Source organism: Rhinolophus ferrumequinum, chromosome 14 (genome assembly GCF_004115265.2).
Source record: "Rhinolophus ferrumequinum isolate MPI-CBG mRhiFer1 chromosome 14, mRhiFer1_v1.p, whole genome shotgun sequence".
In the NCBI taxonomy this organism is placed as follows: domain Eukaryota; kingdom Metazoa; phylum Chordata; class Mammalia; order Chiroptera; family Rhinolophidae; genus Rhinolophus; species Rhinolophus ferrumequinum.
The window spans coordinates 36,017,338-36,036,473 of record NC_046297.1 but is presented as its reverse complement, the minus strand read 5'-3'; the positions used below and the strand labels follow the sequence as shown (position 1 = coordinate 36,036,473).

General features: G+C 35.0%; 1 protein-coding gene across 5 annotated transcripts in view; it reads right to left on the bottom strand.

Annotated features, from left to right (window-relative positions):
* Positions 1 to 19,136, bottom strand: part of ESRP1 (epithelial splicing regulatory protein 1) — a 61,410-nt gene continuing 42,274 nt past the window's right edge. The window contains exons 14-16 of one of the 5 annotated variants that reach the window (XM_033126776.1): positions 11,277 to 11,427; positions 7,744 to 7,853; positions 1 to 1,505 (exon numbers count right to left, since the gene is read on the bottom strand). In XM_033126776.1, coding sequence (XP_032982667.1) covers positions 7,779 to 7,853; positions 11,277 to 11,427 — 226 coding nt within the window. In that variant the 3' untranslated portion in view covers positions 1 to 1,505; positions 7,744 to 7,778. The remainder of the gene's footprint in view (positions 1,506 to 7,743; positions 7,854 to 11,276; positions 11,428 to 19,136) is intronic. The other 4 variants (XM_033126780.1, XM_033126777.1, XM_033126779.1 and 1 more) reach the window with 4 other exon arrangements.

Genomic DNA, 19,136 nt, shown 5'->3' with positions numbered 1-19,136 from the left:
TTGAGATTAAACAGGTGAGTTTTATTATCAAATGTAACAATTCTACAAAAACTCAGTATTGTAAATATTACTGCCTATCTTAAAGTCTTTCAGAGCTTTGGGCAGACAGCATCTTAAGGCATCAAGTATAAAGAACTTTTTTCTTATCTTAAGTGCCAGTTATCACCAATTTTCTCACAAAATGGTTTTTGTTTTTTATTTTTTTCCTACTGCAGTTAAAGGGCCATTGCTGGTCAGCTGAAAAGGGGATGTTCGGTTCTCCAAGGTGTTATTCAAAGTAATGCAAAGTAAATAAAAATAGCAGCCACATAATTCTGCATGGCATTGCATCCAAGCAAAGGACAATATAAGTAACTTAAAGAAACATGCACTGAGTTAATCAAATCCTGTTTTCCTGTTTGGAGTTACGTGAAGCAGCAGTACTTGCTAGCTAGTGTCTAATATTGCACTTTTGTAGCATAAACACAGCTAAACACATAGTGCTAAACACTGACGGCATCAGCACCTGCTCCAATTGCATCCGTGTTTACCTCAGTCTAGCACGCTGACTATAATTCTATGCTTTAAAAACTTTCAATTACTTGACAGTTAAGGCATTAGAGAAAAGGTTTAAGGCTATCTTAATATATACAAGCATTTACTTGTTAGTAGTACACTGCTTTCTAGAATACACTGTTCAAATGTTCTCATTTTTGTGATATTAAAAACTATGGAATTTCTCTTATTAAAGTCCAAACTGTCATTAATGGGGAAAGCACAATATAAAACAACACATATGAAGCCACAATATTGTTACAGATCAAACTAGAATTTACTAACTACACATAGCTGCTTCATTTTTGGTTTTGCATTTTGGCCCCTAGTTCATTTTTATTTACAGCTGGTACCTGCTGAGAAAAAAGATCCAACTTTTAACTATGTATGTATTGCAGTGGGTGTACTATTTCTTGTAATTTATCCCAAGGTGTTTTAAAAATCGTTTTCACTGGATGGCCAAGAGACTGAGCAAATATTAATTTTATTTCTTATATTTATGATTTAAGTATTCCAAGATCTTTTTCTTGAATTACTTAGTAAGAGGGCATGATTATGCAGAAGGCAGGGAGATGGAGAGAGAAGAGTGGGAACACACAAAAAATGAAGCGTCCATAACAGAGCTCCAGGTGGAGATGGTAGACAGAAGTGCAGTATTTTTTCCCCAAGACATAAAAACCTAAGAAACACCTGTGATGCCACGTTGGCTAGAAGTAATGAAGACGTCTGATTTCCAATTCACATTTTAAATGCCTGTTTGCAATCAGTAAGGAGCCAGGCATGCTGCTTGCTTTAAGGATTTGGCTTCACTGGCTCAAATTTTCCACTCCACCAAAAGATAGGGCACAAGCCCACTGTCCAATCATGTTTGCTGAAAATACTGCAGCCTGAGTATAGACAAACTTTCTCTGAAGTTGCTAGAAGTTGTCTTATGTCTGAAGGTTTCAGGATCACCATACATCTTTCATACACTGAAAAAAATGAATGAAATGAAATATTAGTCTCTACATTTTTCAATTCTTAGTATCCATACAAAATAAATGATTTTAAATTCTAAAAGGTCTCAAAAATCCTTAAGGTAGTCGAAATTTAAATTTTACACATAGTGGCACTTACACAGCAAATTTTGGGGGAGTACAAATGAAGTGTTGTACTTAGTGTTGGCAAATGAAGATTCTGTCATAATTTGCATTTCCACCATTTTCCACCCTTTGTATTATCAGATACAGAATAATATGTATGTTTTCACCTCCCCACCTGACTCAGCTGCTTTGTGGAGAGACTATTTTATTCATTTCTTAGACTGGGTCCCCAGGTTATCATAGCATTCTTCTGATATTAGACATTTAATACTATTAAAATAAAAAAACCATTAAGACAAATTTTAAAATTAAATTCTAGTATAAGAAATTTCAAATAATTTCCAACAAAAATGTCTGAATCAATAAGCACTGAGGCATGACATTGTAGCAAACATGGGCTCCACATGCTAGTGAATAGTTGATTAGCAACGTTCATGTGAATTAATTTATTTCATCCTCACAAGTACCCTATTAGGTTATCATGGTTCCCCCCATTTTATAGATGAGATAACTGAGGCACAGAACTATTAAGCCACTAATTGGCAGTTTCAGAACCTTAACGCAGGTTCCTCTATGCTACTGCACTTATACACTATACAAAAACTTTAAAATGAAAACACTGCATACTTCCACATGTAAATGAAAAACAATAAATAGCTCTTCAGTTCTGTCCTATTCATGTGGCCATTTTGAAACTATGGTCAAGATTAGATTTGCTTTAATAACAGATCTTAAAATTGGTACAGACTTAGAATCAGGTATTTTAAAAATAGTGAAATACAGTTTATTTGTTAGAATTCATTCTTAAAATGTGGCTTTACAAAGTGACCATAATTTAGCTCTCAGTGTTAAATACTACGTGTTCAAAGCTTCTTCAATACTAAATACAGATAAGAATCTCTACCAATGACCCAACAGATATAGATGTCCTGTTTCTATTTTATCCTTTTTTTGGCAGTATCACCTGAATTTTCCTTAAATAACTGCCCCCTCACATGATTTCAAGCACTTGAAGTGGTAACTTTACCACTGAGCCCAACAAATGACCCAGACATAGCCAATTAGAGCCCTACAAGTTTCTGGCCATAGAGGTATCAGAGATGTACTTAAGCCAGGCCAGTGAAACTCAATTGCTGGCTTGCTTCTGGACTTGACATGGCAAGGTGTATGCCTGGGGGTACCTCATGGAGAGAATTTAGCTGTGAGTGAGCCCTTGGATGCAGCGTCAGTTACCAGAGTTAATGAAGTCCACCTCCCACATTCCCAGCCCATATTATTATTATTCTCGTGGGAAACATCACCATTGTAGATACTGAAAAGTATACCTTCACGTTCCATGAAAATGTGAAAAAGGCTAAAAAAATTTAAAAAAATTTAACCTGCACAGATTTGCTTTGTAATCCCAGTGGTATCCAATGTAATTTTTGTGTTTAGCAATGAAACCACAGACCCCTAGCAGCTAGCAAAACTAATAAATAAAAATAATAAAAGAAAATCTCAGATTTTTAAGGAGAAAATGATTCTTATTCTCTTTTAGTTGCAGAAAAGCAAACACTAATATGCAAAGACAATTTTGAAATTACAACTGCAAACATTCATGAATCTCTTTCCTTTTCAGTAAGATGTCTTAAAACATGTTTTACTTTGCCCTCAACTGTCATTAAAAGTACTGTGTACAAAGAAGTCTTTTAAGATATCTGGATTTCACCAACTCGTGTTATGTCCTTTGGAATAAACATAAATCCCTTCAAAAGCCTGAAATTCTGACTAGTTGTAATATTTTATTTCCTTATAGTAATTTTGACATCTCTTTTCTAAAAAGTGTAAGTCATTTGTGAGAGTTCTTTGGTAGGATAGAGGAACAAAAGATAAAATCCATTAACTCTGATTCATTCATCAAACAAAGTGTGTTTGATAGCCTTTTCCTTTGTCACTTAAATCATGAGTCAATATTTATTTAGCTGTTCTTGCCCACTAATATAAATACTAGTAGGAAGAGGAAGAGAGAGAAATCTTGTCTAAAATATTCTGGCCAGAAACTAAGTATTGTCACTATGTTATCCTCCTCCTATGCCCAAATCAATTATATTACAAAAGACAGCAATCATTTTCAGTCTACCAAGTACATAATCCAAACAATACATTTAAGAGGCTAGGTATAAAAAATACTTTCCAAATGAAAGCTACATATTATTTTCTTTTGCATAAAACTTAGCTGTTGGGACAATATCAGGGCTAGCATATTACATGAGCCTTCAAAAATACCCAGCACAGACAAAAGTTTTCACAAAAGGCAAAGGAAACTATTAACACTTCATTTTAGACTTCCCAGACACCAGAAATGTGAGACATAAAAGCAGTATACCTCAAAATTGTCAACATCATTAAAAAACATGGAAAGACTGAGAAACTAACACAGACCAGGTGACACTAAGGAGACAGGTTAACTAAATGCAACGTGGAATCGTGGAATCCTAGATGGGATCTTGCAATACAAAAGACATTAATGGAAAAAACTGGTGAAATTTGAGTATCTGGAATGTAGACAATAGTTAAAATCATTGCCCCTATGATTACTGTAATAAGTTATTTGTATTTGTAAAGAACTGAATAGTCTATAAAATTTGTTTCCATGCTTTAATCTACCTCATTCTCACCAATAAAAAAAAAATGAAGTCATATGTAGAAGTGAATTTATGCCTGTTTTACTGAGTAGGGAAACGTCACCTCTAAAGAACTGTCATCTCCCTATGCACATAAAATATACTTATATCCAAGCACTTGTTGACATTTACATTTAGGAGCTGACTCTGCCTCACTGAGAATTTAGAAATATGACACTTGAAGCTTCCAGTGAGTTTGGGGGTAGGAGGAGAAACACCAATCTGGCCATGTGAAGAGGAAATTTTCTAGCTAGCTATCAAACCTCTTTCCCTGGAGGGCACGTTGGGTATCTTCACTGGCTTTTGAGATGTCCTTGGGGGTATTTTATAACAAATAAGAGGTATTTATCTATAGTAGTTCTTGGGGATACTCAACAAATATTGACTGGGTTGAGGGGCCAAAGCTACAAGAGAAGACAGAACAGTGTGACTTCTTTACCAAATCTTACGATGGACTTTAGCCAGCTTTATCTGATCCTATAACCAGCAGTGTCATCATTCTGTCAATACATTTTTAGAACACTGTATTAATTTTCTCTGGCTGCTGTAAAAAATGACCACATTTGGTGGCTTAAAAAAATAGAAATTTATTCTCTCACAATTCTGTAGGCCAGAAGTCAGAAATCAACGTGTCAGCCAGGCTACACACTCTCCATACACTCTAGGACACAATCTGTTTTTTTGTCTCTTCCAGCTTCCGGTGGTTGTAGGTATTCCTTGGCTTGTGGCCACATCGCTCCAAACTCTGCCTCCATGGTCACATTGCCTCCTCTTCCATGTGTCTGTCTGGTCTCCCTGTGCCTCTCAATTATAATTTCATTTAGGGGCCCCCATTCCTAGATAGTCGAGGATAAGCTCCTCTTCTCAAGATTTTAAATTTATATCTTTTGTTATATAAGGTAATAGTCATAGGTTCCAAGAGATTAGGATATAGACATATCTGGGGCCACCATTCAGCTCACTATAGGCACTTCTTCTGCCATGCTTATATTTAGTCTATGGAAAAGAGCACCAAACCTAAAGCCAGAAGTTCTTTTGGTCAGCTTGGTCATTAGCTGTATGACTCTGTGAAAGGTGTCTAACCTCTCTGGGTTTAATTTCCTCATCTGTCAAATGGAGCCATCAGAACCTGCCCTAATACCTCACAGGGGTGTATTGAGACTCCAATGAGACTGTAGATATATCAGCCACTCTATTGGTATAAAAGATGACTTGTGATGATAAATTTAATATTGATATGGATGAGGAGAGAAATATGTAAATATATAACCATAAAATATGGTTAAAGAGAAAGAACTAAGGTCTAAAATTGCATGCAGGCATCCAAAAAAGAAGCTGAATGAAAATATTCATTGTGGTTATTTCTGGGTGGTGATATTATTTGTGTTTCTTTGTACCTGTCTATATGATCCCAGTTCTTTACAATGAGCACATAATACTTTTATGATTCTTACCTCCCAGGGTTGTTGAGATAATTTATACCAAGTATTTCACACAGTATATACTTTGTGTGAGTTTTTAAAAATTCTCAGTATAAAGGTAGATTAGTCTGTTAACAGAATAAGAAAATGCAAAAATCTGGATTTTAACAAAGCACCCAATTTGTTATTCTACAATACCCCAAATATATAAACATAAGATAGACTTAGAGGTATTGAGTAATGGTTATAGTCAACTTAGGAGATTTCTAATACAATATCAAAAGGTTCTATTTCTAGTCATTTCTTATTCAATGTACTCATTTTACAATGGACAGTATGCTTACCAAATTCATAGACAGCATTAAGGGCTTGAGTAAAGAATATTTGGAAAGACAAAGTATGGACCAAAAAGAATATCAACAGGCTAGAAGAATGTGTTTTCACCACTGTGAACTAGAATAGAACATACCCCACTCCCACTGCAAAGTATCTGGGCATCTCTGGCAGTACCAAGATATCTTGAAATCACTGAAAATGGCAGAGAATCATCACTATCAACCCAGAACTGGAGTTTCTACAACTTCAGAATAAGAGGATAAGACCCCAATTGTGATTTCCAGGGACAACATTGTATTGTTAACCCTGTTCCTAAATTAGAATCCATATAGTTGAATCCCACAGGGTCCTCAGCCACAAAAATGTTGACAAAAGTAGAAAATGACATGCCAGCAAACCAATTTCAGCAAACCCAGTAATAAAAAATTGAACAAATAAGCCATACCAATTCCTGAACATGTACCTACAACTCCATCTCTTGAGGAGCCTCACCCAGAATGCAAGTGTCCTTTAAGAAAGATTATGAATTAATAGAAAGGGGAAAAAAAAACAACTAATATCAAAGAACCTTTATAACGGTTCCTTCCCTCTTGAATTTGTTGTAGAAGAGGAAAAAGCCATGTGACCAAAACCTTGCAATCATTTAAACAGAGCACATTTAACGTATACCCAGATGAACCTTAAAAACATTACATTAAGTGAGAAGCCAGTCATGAAAGGACAAAAATTGTGTCATTCCACTTATGACGTACCTAGAATACTCAAATTCATAGAAAAAGTAAGAAGAATGGTAGTTGCCAGGGGCTCAGGGAAGAGGGCAATGGGGACTCATTGTTTAATGTAAACGAAGTCTGAGAAGATGAAAAAGTTCTGAAGCTAGACAGTGGTGACGACTGTGTAACAATGTGAATGTACTTAATGCCACTGAACTGTACACTTAAAAATACATAAATACTAGTATCAGCACTATTCATAATAGCCAGAAGGTAGAAACAACCCAAATGTCCATCAGTGGATAAATGGATAAAAAGTGTTATATTTGTATGATGGAATATTATTCAGCCATAAAAGGGAAAGAAGTACTGATACATGCTACAACATGGATGAACCTCTAAAACATGTGAAGTGAAAGAAGCCAGATACCAAAAGGACATATATTGTATGATGCCAGTTATACGAAATATCCATAATAGGCAAATCCATAGAGACAGATAGGAAGCAGATGTTGCCAGGGTTTGTGGGGGAGGAAAATAGGGAGCTACTGCTTAATGGGGATGGGGTTTTCTTTTTGGGACATAAAAATATTTTGGAACTACATAGAGATGGTTGGTTGTACAATTTGTGAATGCACGAAATACCAAATTGTATACTTTAAAATGATTAATTTTATGCAATGTGATTTTTACCTCAATTAAAAAAAGCATTCCTAACCTGTGGACCATCTGATATACTGCAAATGAATTTCCAAATGGAAGTTTCCCCGAATCCCAAATAACATACAACTATTATCCATAAATATTGCTTAGATACTATCTACTTAGATGAGAACCTTAACTGTAGTCTCCATTCCTTCCAGGATTTGACACTCTTACATCACACTAAAGAAAAGAGGGAACCTCTCACCTGGCTCCTAAAAAAGACTTTCAGAATCTTGGCCTCTATTTGTTTGGCCCTTTATAATTTAATTTTCATACCACAGAGCCTTACCTGCTTTTCTGAGGATGGTCTAACTGCTGGGGCCCTTAAATACAAACCCATTCTTTGGGTAGAGTCCTGGCCTGGTCATTTGTGTGTACAAATCCATCCTCGGTTGCATACTAAAATGCAAGTTAAAACAAACAGAATCAAAAGACGGACAGAATGACAATATGGATGGTTAGTATTTCAACTGAATAGATCTACCAACAGAATTATAGGACGTTTAGACCATTGGAAACAAGTTAACAGTGGTACGAACCATATACACAACTGTTAATCCCAAGTCTTCATTTCTCAACATGTCTAAATACCACAAAAACCCCTTCCAGGAAAGAAGTGAAATACCGTGTTTCCCTGAAAATAAGACCTAACCGGAAAACAAGCCCTAGCATGATTTTTCAGGATGACATCCCCGGAACATAAGCCCTAATGTGTCTTTTGGAGCAAAAAATAATATAAGTCCCAGTCTTATTTTTGGAGAAACACGGTAGAACATCTGGATAAAAAAGGAACACCATATCACAATAAACACCACCAAACACTTCAGATCTTGCTAACAGTACAGTTTCCATGATATCATAGGTATGACTAGATAGCAAATATTTTAGCACCAACTATTTGCAAGGTGCTATAAATAAGCTTAAAATAAGCCCAATATGTCCAAACAACTCTATGAATTTTAAATAGCATTAGATGCATTTATAATATCAATCTAATCTCTCAGTAGGAGAGCAAGTAACAATCTTAGCAGTGAAAGACCCAAAGAGATAACGATTAAAGTCAGTACTTTGAGGAGAAACAAAAACAAGCAGTTACTGAAAATGCAAAGTCGTTGACAGTAAAGAGTAATGGAAAGAACAAATGAAAAAGTTAAAGGAATTATATAAGGATTCTTGAGAGTTCATTTCAGAGTAACAGGCCCATCAACTAAAACATAGATATAGGTTTATTTTCATTACCAGAATGACATTCTCATTACCAACTATTTTCATAGTAGTCTGTCTTCGTAAGTTCTGTCCTCATTCTATTAACCTAATTTATCAAAATGGGCCTAACTGAGACACTTTAGAAGACAGCAGATTTGCTAGCAGAGCCCATGTCCTGCAACCTGCTTAGGCCAATAGAATTCTTCCCTTTGTGTAAATCCCTTTTCAGCTGATACCCCGACCCCCATCCCAAATAACACATTTAAAAATAATATGTGTAGATATTGACATATGCCATAATCACATCAAGATATAGATCTTTTATTTTAAAGACAGAATCAAAGTCTCAAGAGATTTCATTCACTCAACCAATTATTATGAAGGATTTGCTTAATATGAGTAAATCATGAAATTATGTAAAATGAATCATAAATAACCAGAAATGAAATGAAAACCTCCCATTAAATCAGCAAGAGCAATAACTACATAGTAGGCAAAGATAAACACAGATTCACTTAAGAGAACAGTTTTTTTTCCCCAAAAGTCATCCACTGATTTAGTTTTGTGACAAAGTGATATCTAAAGAATCTGGAATCCCATAGCTAATGGCTATTACTAAAATAATTGAGAAGAGGGAAAAATAAGAAGGCATAGAGACAGGAGAAAATATGAGCTTTTATGTAAAAGTGATGTGAAATTAGGATACAAAAGATTTTGAATGCATGCACTGTAACTACCTTAAAGCTCAAATTACTGAGGGAGACAATGGAATATTTTGACATACTGAATTGGATAACTGAGCTTCCTTACATGATCCTAATTCATTAATCCAGCTCATAAATTTCAAGCACTTCAGAAATGGAAGGCCAAATGCCTTGAGGTAGAATCATTTTGCACAATCCTTGTGCTTCTGATGATACCAGATAACTCTATTCCAACCCTGAATGATTCCCTAGAAATTACTAGAAGATAATCTGCTGCAGACTGAAGTTATTTTATCTCAGTTTTGAAGCCATAAATCTAGAAATAACTGCTATTACTTGCCTGTGGTAGAATAAACATACACAAAAGCTAGCTGGGGCACTCTTCATAATAAACAACAATTTTGCTTAATCTCATAACCGACTTATGTGTACGACTGCTTAATTTTATTCAGTGTGAAAGTAAAATTAGACTAGTCAAAATAAAAAAAAGAAATTAATTCAGCTGACCACTAAAACCTGAAACTTTGCTTGTACATTACAGAATTGGAAAACAATGGGGGAAAATACAAAACTCAAATGTTTTCTCCATGAGATTAAGCAACCTTTTCAATAGCCTTCAGTAAAACTGTATTCCTTTCATAATCTAATGAATCAGACACAAAGTTTGGAAAGTAACTTTAAAAAAAAAAATCTTTGCAAGGGCTTCTAACAGGAAGCATAACTGTTTAGGGAAGAAGCAAAGTATCTACTGATCTCTGAAAAAAATCTCACTTCTGTTAACAAAGTGCTAAACCAGGCAGTAACAAAGGATAACTTTTGTCCACCTTCATTCAGTTTTTCACTATCAGACACAGATTTTCTTCATTTGTCAGAAAATATGCTCTGTATGTTAAAAGCCCTTAGACCACTATATATGGTAACTTGGTAGGTATGGGGTATCCCCACCAAGGTAATTTTAACTGAGCTCCACAATCCTCCATGATTCATAGACACCAAGCTTATAAACCCATTCTAACAGTGAAGCAGTTTCTGCAGGCACAACCCTTATAATGCTGTACTGTAAATGACCAAGGGTTATTATAGGATTTGATAATTACACCTGTAAAGTCTTCTTACCTCTAAAGACTCAAACAAAGTTCAGATCCAAGAGGAAAGACAATTTTTGCTATTAGTACAATTAAAAGACTGCATGAAACTGATTTTTAGACATTGCAAGAAAGAAGAGTTCGGGATCTAGGTATTATGTGATTTGAGGAAGGAATGAAGTCCACTCAGAGGAGATGACAATGAGATTTTGCTCATTGATAAAGAGCTCTTTCCAAGAAACATCTCATTCTTTGGATTAAGTCAGAAAACAACTGATGGATACAGGCAGTGGTAGAAGAAAATGATAAGGGTAAATACGAAGAATTAACAGCAGATAATTACATCTGAACATCCTACAGCTCATTTTAAGAAAGTACCATCTAAATTCATTGAGTCTCTTTTGTTTTTTCCTGTTTAAGCAGAGAGGTCTCTGACCACTTTTTAAATACTCTTAAACTCCAAGTTTAAGTACTTTTTTTGTTAGTCAAGAATTTGACTCAGAGGGAAAATCTTTAGCCAATCCTATTCCAGATGAAAAGACTCACACTGCTGTGTGCCCAGAAGAGCTTTTCCAAAGCCCATTTTTCAGAAAAAGCTCCAAGTTGAAACAAAAATAGCACGGAAAAGCCCTAATCTTGTCAGAGGGATGAATTTTAAGTTAGTACTCACACTAGTCTCCCTGACTTTGACTGGTTCTTTTTGCCTCCATAAGCAATCTAGCAGCACATGAGTTTCAGAGAATCTGCTTCTTTCCTGGCTGCATTTTTTAGGCAAATCATCTCAAGTAATAAGGGCACTGAGTATTTTTCTTCTTTAAGCTACTGACCTGGTAACCTTGGAAGAAGTTAAGAATTTCCTTAACTCCAGTATTGTAGGCCAGGCCCTGCATTCTGACCACCGTGCCAGGCTGTGGAGGGACACCGCTAAGATTAGCAGCTGTAGGGAAGTAGCCAAGACTATTGGGCGAACCTGGGGGGCTAAAGGGAGAGAAAGCACAGTGAACCAATAGGAACAGACAATGTCGAATATTTACTCTAAAAACATTAGTTACTTAAAGAAACAGATTATCTCAAGGTGATCTTAGAATTCTCAGTTATCTCTCCCAAGCCAGGTAAGAACACCATAGCAGTTCTGTCACACATTTCCACAAAAGCCAAAAGTTGAAAGGTAGAAGGGTTAATGCAGAGTTAAATGCAGGGCTTCCCCAAAGATCTAGTTCTCTCTGAGATTCTTAAAGGGATAGGAAAGAGAGAATTAAATCATCATATTCATTCAACCACAAAGCACCACTTCCAAAGCCCAGCTCATTGATGATTAACTGGCTAGTTATCATGAATACTAAGGCACGAATACAAAGGACTAATAGGAACCATTGCCACAGAAACCATAAGTCTTCCAAGTGATTTCTCCGAGAAACAGACTGTTCCACCCATATGCAAGCAAAGGTACAACACAATAATACAGTAAAGTACTATAGCACCTAGGAGTTATTTCTTCCAAACTGACTGAAATTTCGAGGGGGAGGCAGGTAAATTGGAAGAGATGCACAACAAATTAAACCAATAACCATTAACACAAGGGGAAAACTGATGAATGGGTCCCTCAAGGTATATCTGCAGCAATTACTTCCAAGGAGCACAAGTGAATACCTAATTATTCTTTATGTGGCAACTCAAGTGATTACCATGTTATGAAATTCGTTTCACTCTGTCCCTAACCCAATCTGTTGTCCACCACAATTAGTGGCCAGAAACCCATAATTAAAAAAATATATTGGGAAAAATTTTAAATAATTAGCTTAAAAAGCTATAAAGAACCACAGTTTTAGATTTAATATTAACTCTTATAAATATTTCTAAGTAGGTAATTATCACATTTCAAAGACAAGTAAACACAAAATGCAAGGGACTAAAAATCTTTGAGATTATCTATCCCACATAATCCTAACTGATGGGTTAATAAGAATGGTAACAGATGTGCATCTAGTTCCAGATCAATTTTTTTATTAACACAGTTACCTTGAGCAATTCACTTGATTTCTCTAAACTTCAATTACAGCACTTGCTAAATGGGGGTGATAGAACCTCCCAAGTTTCACAGAATTGTTCTTCAGATTCAAGATTTAACATACCAAATTATTCCATAAACCATAAAATTCAATAATTTGTTATTTCACTTTTGTTATTTCCATAACCATCATTCTATTTCATCATTTTAAAAATATGGGAGCCTGAAAACATTATTTGACACCAAGCTGCCCTTAAACTTTTCAACTTCTAAAGCAGTGATCTTCAACTTGTTTGCATATTAGAGTCACTTGGAGAGACTTTTTATTAGGTTGGTGCAAAAGTAATTACTGTTTTTGCAATTAGTTTTAACCTTTTAAACCACAATTACTTTTGCACTAACCTAATACAACTCCCCCTGAGGTGAGACTGTTTTGAGACTAAAGAAAAGTCAACCTATGTGCAACTGTGAAATCAAAGAGGGAGTGCTGTTCAGACCGAGTAGGACTTTAGCCATTATTCAGCCACACCTCCTCATTTTTACAGAAGTGGAAACTAAAACTAAGAGTTAAATTATTTCCCAAAGGTTCTTAGTGAAATTAGCTCTCCACCAAACCAGAAGACCATCCAGATCTCTCAACTTCTAGTTCAATGCTTTTCCCCCATACAACCATCATTCATTCAAACAACATATTTATTCATGTCAAATGTCTGAGAAATACTAATGCTAATACACAAAGACCATGAAGACTTTGTATATTTCATTACGAGTTACTCAGACTTTCTACACTGCATATGAAAGTCAGATCATTTACATAATATACAACCTACTTACATGGCTCTGTTCTGGCATATTCTATCCCTTTGGCTAAAGCGCTCCTATAAATTAAGTGTTGGTGTCTAGTACCTTCAAACTATAACCAAGAAAAAATAGAAAGATAAAAATTATCCAACTAGAAATTGAAGGTTATAAAATGACAATTATGTTCACCATCTATAAGGTACTATAAGCCTAAACACACAACAACTTGTATTCACATCCTTATTTTTTACGTTAGGATTATCTGCTGTATACAAGGCATCTTAAGGAAAATTAAATAACTTGTGAATCTACGTAACAGAGCATGAAAATAAGAATTTTTTTATCAACCTAAATTCCAAGTTCTTTCAGATTACTGAATAATAATCAGCAAAAATAAAGTAATATATGGAATAAAACTGACAGAAGAGAGACAAGGTAAACTTACTCGTATATGAAGAAAAATGAATTTACTAAAAAACCACTAGAACTAATAAATCAGCTCAGCAAGGTTTAAGATACAAGGTCAATACACAAAATAAATCAATTGGATTTGTATACACCACAACGAACAATCCAAAAATGAAATTAAGAAAGCAATTCCACTCACAATGAGATCAAAAAGAATACTAAGAAAAACATCTAATAAAGGAAGGGCAAGACACGTACACTGAAAAATCACAAGACATTGTTAAAAAATAAAAGATCATTTAAATAAATGGAGAGACAGCCCATGATCATAAACAGGAGACTTAATATTGCTAAAGTGGCAATACTGTCTTAAACTAGACAGATTCAGTGCAATAGCTATCAAAATTCCAACTGGCTTTTTTGCAGAATCAATGAAATTGAACCTAAAACATAGAAATGCAAAGGGCCCAGGACAGTCAAACTCTTGAAAAAGAGCAAAGTAGGAGAACTTAACATTGCCTTGAATTCAAAACTTACTACAAAATTATAGTAATTAAAATGGTGTGGTTCTCCCTTATTGGTAGGCAATGATCAATGGAGTCCAATTGAAAGGCCAGAAATAAACTCTTACATTTATGATCCATGATTTTTGACAAGGGTTCCAAGATAATTCAATGAGGAAAGAATAGTCTCTTCAATAAATGGTGCCGGAACAATGGATTATCCACATACGAAAGGATCCATTTAGACCTCTACCTCACTCTACATAAAAAATTCAAATTAAATAATATTCCTAAATATAAGAGCTAAAACTACAAAACTCTTACAATATATGATAGTAAATCTTCATGACCTTAGTTTATATGTGGCAACAAAAGTATACATGAGAAAAGAAGAAATAAATTGCACTTGATCAAAATTTAAAACTTCTGTGCTTTAAAGGATACCACCAAGAAAAATGAAGACAACCCACAGACTGGGAGAAAATATGTGTAAATCATATCTTATAAGACCTCTTATCTAGAACATATAAAGAAATTTTACAAATGAAAAACAATAAGAAAAACAACCCAACTTAAAAATGTGCAAAGGAATTAAAGAAGATATAGATAAATGGAAACATATACAATGCTCACAGATAGGAAGAATTTATATAGTTAAAATGTCTATACTACTCTAAAGCAATATATAGATTCAATGCAATCCCTATCAAAATACTAATGACATTTTTCACAAAACTAGAAAAAATAATCCTAAAATTTATATAGGAACCATAAAAGAACCCTAGTCACAGCAATCCTGAGAAATAAGAACAAGGCGGGAGGTACCACTCTACCTGATATCAAATTATACCAAGGCTATAGTAATCAAAACAGCATGGTATTGGCATAAAAAAAGACACATAGATCAATCGAACAGTCTAGAGAGCCTAGAAATATACCCATGCCTATTTGCTCATTTAATCTATGACAAAGGAAGCAAGAATTAACATTAGAGTAAAGACAGTCTATTCAATAAATGGTGCTGGGAAAACTGGACAGATACATGCAAAAAAAAGAGAAACTGGACCACCTTCTTATGCCATATACAAGAATGAACATATACAAAATGGATTAAAGACTTAAATGTAAGATCCGAAACAATAAAATTGCTAGAAGAAAATATAGGAAGTAATCTTGCAGACATTACTCATAGTAATATTTTTACTGATATATCCCCTCGGGGAAGGGAAGCAAAAGAAAAAAATAAACAAATGGGAGTGTATCAAACTAAAGTTTTTTCACAGCTAAGGAAACCATCAATAAAACAAAAAGTCATCCTACTGAATGGGAGAAGATATTTGTCAATGATACATCGGATAAGAGGTTAATATCCAAAATTTATAAAAGACTCAACAACAAAAAAAACAAACAACCCAATTAAAAAATGGGCAGAGTACATGAAGAGACATTTCTCTAAAGAGGACAGGCAGATGGCCAATAGACATATGAAGATGCTCAATGTCATTGATCATCACAGAAATGCAAATGAAAGCCACTATGAGATACCACCCCATTCCTGTTAGAATGGCTATCATCAATAAATCAACAAATAAATGTTGGTGAGGATGTGAAGAAAAGGGAACCCTTGTACACTGTTGGTGGGATTGCAGATTGGTACAGCCACTATGGAAAACAGTATGGAGGTTCCTCAAAAAATTAAATAGAACTACCTTATGACCCAGTAACTCCACTCCTGGATATCTATCCAAAGAAATCCAAAACACAAATTTGAAAAAATATATGCACCCCTACGTTTATTGCAGCGCTATTCACAAAAGCCAAGATATAGAAACAACCAAAATGTCCATAAATAGACAACGGAATAAAGAAATTGTGGTACACTTATACAAGGGAGTATTACTCTGCCAAAAAAAAAAAGAAAAAAAAGAAATCTTACCATTTGCAACAACATGGCTCAACCTAGAGAATATTATGCTAAGTGAAATAAGTCGGACTGCAAAAGATAAATACTCTATGATCTCACTTTATGTAGAATCTAAAGAACAAAGTAAACGAGCAAAAAAACCAACCAGATTTAGAGATACAGAGAAAAAACTGATGGCTGCTAGATGGGAGGGGCGTTGGTGAATGGGGGAGTAGGTGAAAGGATTAAAAAGTACAAACGGGTAGACATAAAAATAGTCACAGTAATGTGAAATACAGTGTGGGGAATATAATCAATAATGTTGTAAAGATCATGTAGGGTGCCAGATGGGTACTGGACTTATCGGGGGGAGCACTTCATAGATTGTGTAGATGCCTGACCACTGTGGATATCTGAAGCTGATGTAGAATATCGAGGATCAACTATAATTAAATATATATATATATACATATACACATATATGTTCGTGGGATGTAAAGTATAGCATGGGGAACTTAGTCAACAGTATAGTAAGAGCTATGAGGTCTGACAATTAAGTTTGTGAATTTGTTGTAATGACGTTGCTAACCTTTTTCGGTAGCAGAGGGATTTTTCATTATGAATTTGTACCAACTGGACAAACAGTTAACCAAGTTTACTATTTGGAAGTGCTGAAAAGGCTGTGTGAAAAAGTTAGACAAAAATGACTTGAACTTTTCACCAACAATTTATGGCTCTTGCATCACGACAATGCACCAGCTCACACAGCACTGTGAGGGAGTTTTCAGCCAGTAAACAAATAACTGTATTGGAACACCCTCCCTACTCCCCTGATATGGCCACCAGTGACTTCTTTCTTTATGCGAAGATAAAGGAAATATTGAAAGGAAGACATTTTGATGACATTCAGGAAGGACATCAAGGGTAATACGACGACAGCTCTGATGGCCATTCCAGAAAAAGAGTTCCAAAACTGCTTTGAAGGGTGGACTAGGCGCTGGCAACAGTGCATAGCTTCCCAAGGGGAGTACTTCAAAGGTGACCATAGTGATATTCAGCAATGAGGTAGGTATGTAGCACTTTTCCTAGGATGAGTTTGCGAAGTTAATTGTCTGACCTCGTATATATGATGACAGAAGGGTAGTAGACTGTGAGGGGGGTTATCACTTTGTGAGGGGGTATAAATGTCTAATCATTAAGTTGTTTTATACACCTGAAACTAATAATGAAAATTTGGTAAAAACAAAAAAAGAAAGTACAAGGGTACTTGCCAGGGACTGGGCGGAAGGGGAAATGGGAGTTGTGTTTGGTGGGTATTGTTTTTTAAGATGAAAAAGTTCCAGAGGACTGTTACACAACAATACGAATATAGTTAACACTACTGAACTGTACATTTAAAAGTAGTTAAGAGGATAAATGTTATGGTTTTACTACAATTTAAAAAATTGAAAATATACATATACAAACTCGTAATAAATATAATGGAAAAAATGTGCAAAGATTTGAATAAACATTTCTCCAAAGAAAATATATGAACGGCTAATAAGCACATAAAAATGCTCAAAATCAACAGTCATTAAGGAAATGCAATTCAAAACCATAAGATAGCAAATTGTCTCATCAAAATGGTTAAAATAAGACAGTTAAGAGTTGAAAAGGATGCAGAGAAATTGGAAACTTTGTGCATAGCTGGTGGGAATGTTAGAAGAATGAAGACCCTTTGGAAAACATTTGGCTGTTTCTCAAATGTTAAACATGGAATTACCATTGACCCACCAATTCTAGTCCTAGGTACATACCCAAGAAAACTAAAAATCTATTTCCACCCAAAAACTTGAATGCAGATGTATACAGTATCATTACTAATAGCCAAAAACTATTATCAACTCCAAATATCTGATGAATTTATAAACTAAATGTGGTATAGCCGTACGATAGAACATTAATTAGCCATATAAAAGAATGAAGTACTGATTCATGCTACAACATGAACCTCGAAAATATGCTACATAAAAGAAGCCAGTCACTAAACACCACATATGGTATGATTTCATTTATATAAAATATCCAGAACAGGCAAATCCATGGAAATAGAAAATAGACTGGCAGTTGTTTAGGGATGGAGGGAGGAGACAGTATAGGGGGTAGAAGGGAGGTGAATGGGATTTTGTTTTCCTCCAGAGAGGGATTTAATACAGGGAATTGATTACAAAGGTATACAAAAACCAGAACAAAGGGAAGTAAATCATGTTGCCCATAGATGAACACCAACTGTTCTATGGCTGGAGAATTAACACAGGGAAGGTGGTGTTATCAAGAGCCTAGGAGTCTGCATTCCCGTTAATACTTTTGCCACACACAGAAAAATAGCTTTCACATTTTTTCTACCTGTTAATCCCATGTGACTGCCTCCCATTGGCAGAAACTAATACCCAGCTAGCAAGAAACTGAAAAAGGTAGTTTTCAGGCTCCCAGCTATAGTGCTATAGAATATATAAGGACAGGTATGGAGGCTGAGAGTCAAAAGACAATACCTAGGACAGAGTTATTTGATAATGCTTAGAAAGCAATTGTTTAGCAACTCAGCAAAACCAAACATTTTCACTTCATGCTGTATAGCAAAATAAATTTCAAATGGTATAAAGAGTTAAACATACACTGTACATAATCAATTAAAGACAGAAAAGGAACAATAAAAAACATGAGAAAAAATTCCATTTAAGGACGACAGAACTTTCTAGATATTGAAGCAATGAAGGGAATCACAAAAAAGTTTCATATATTGGAATAAAAATAATTTCTAATTGTCAGAGTGATGCTACATAAAGTTAGGAACCAAATAACCTGGAAAGTATATTTAAAACATATTAAAATGAACTTAAAACCTAACAGATTTCCAAGTAAAGGTGAAGCTGGAAAATACAGGACAGTAAGTAATGTTTGAGTTGTCTGGCAACAGAATCTCAGGCAATTAAATTAATACTGGCATAACAAATGGACTCAGCAGGTTGTCAGATGAAAAGAACCTTTAATTGCAAAACTCATAACTTCAAAGGAAAATACA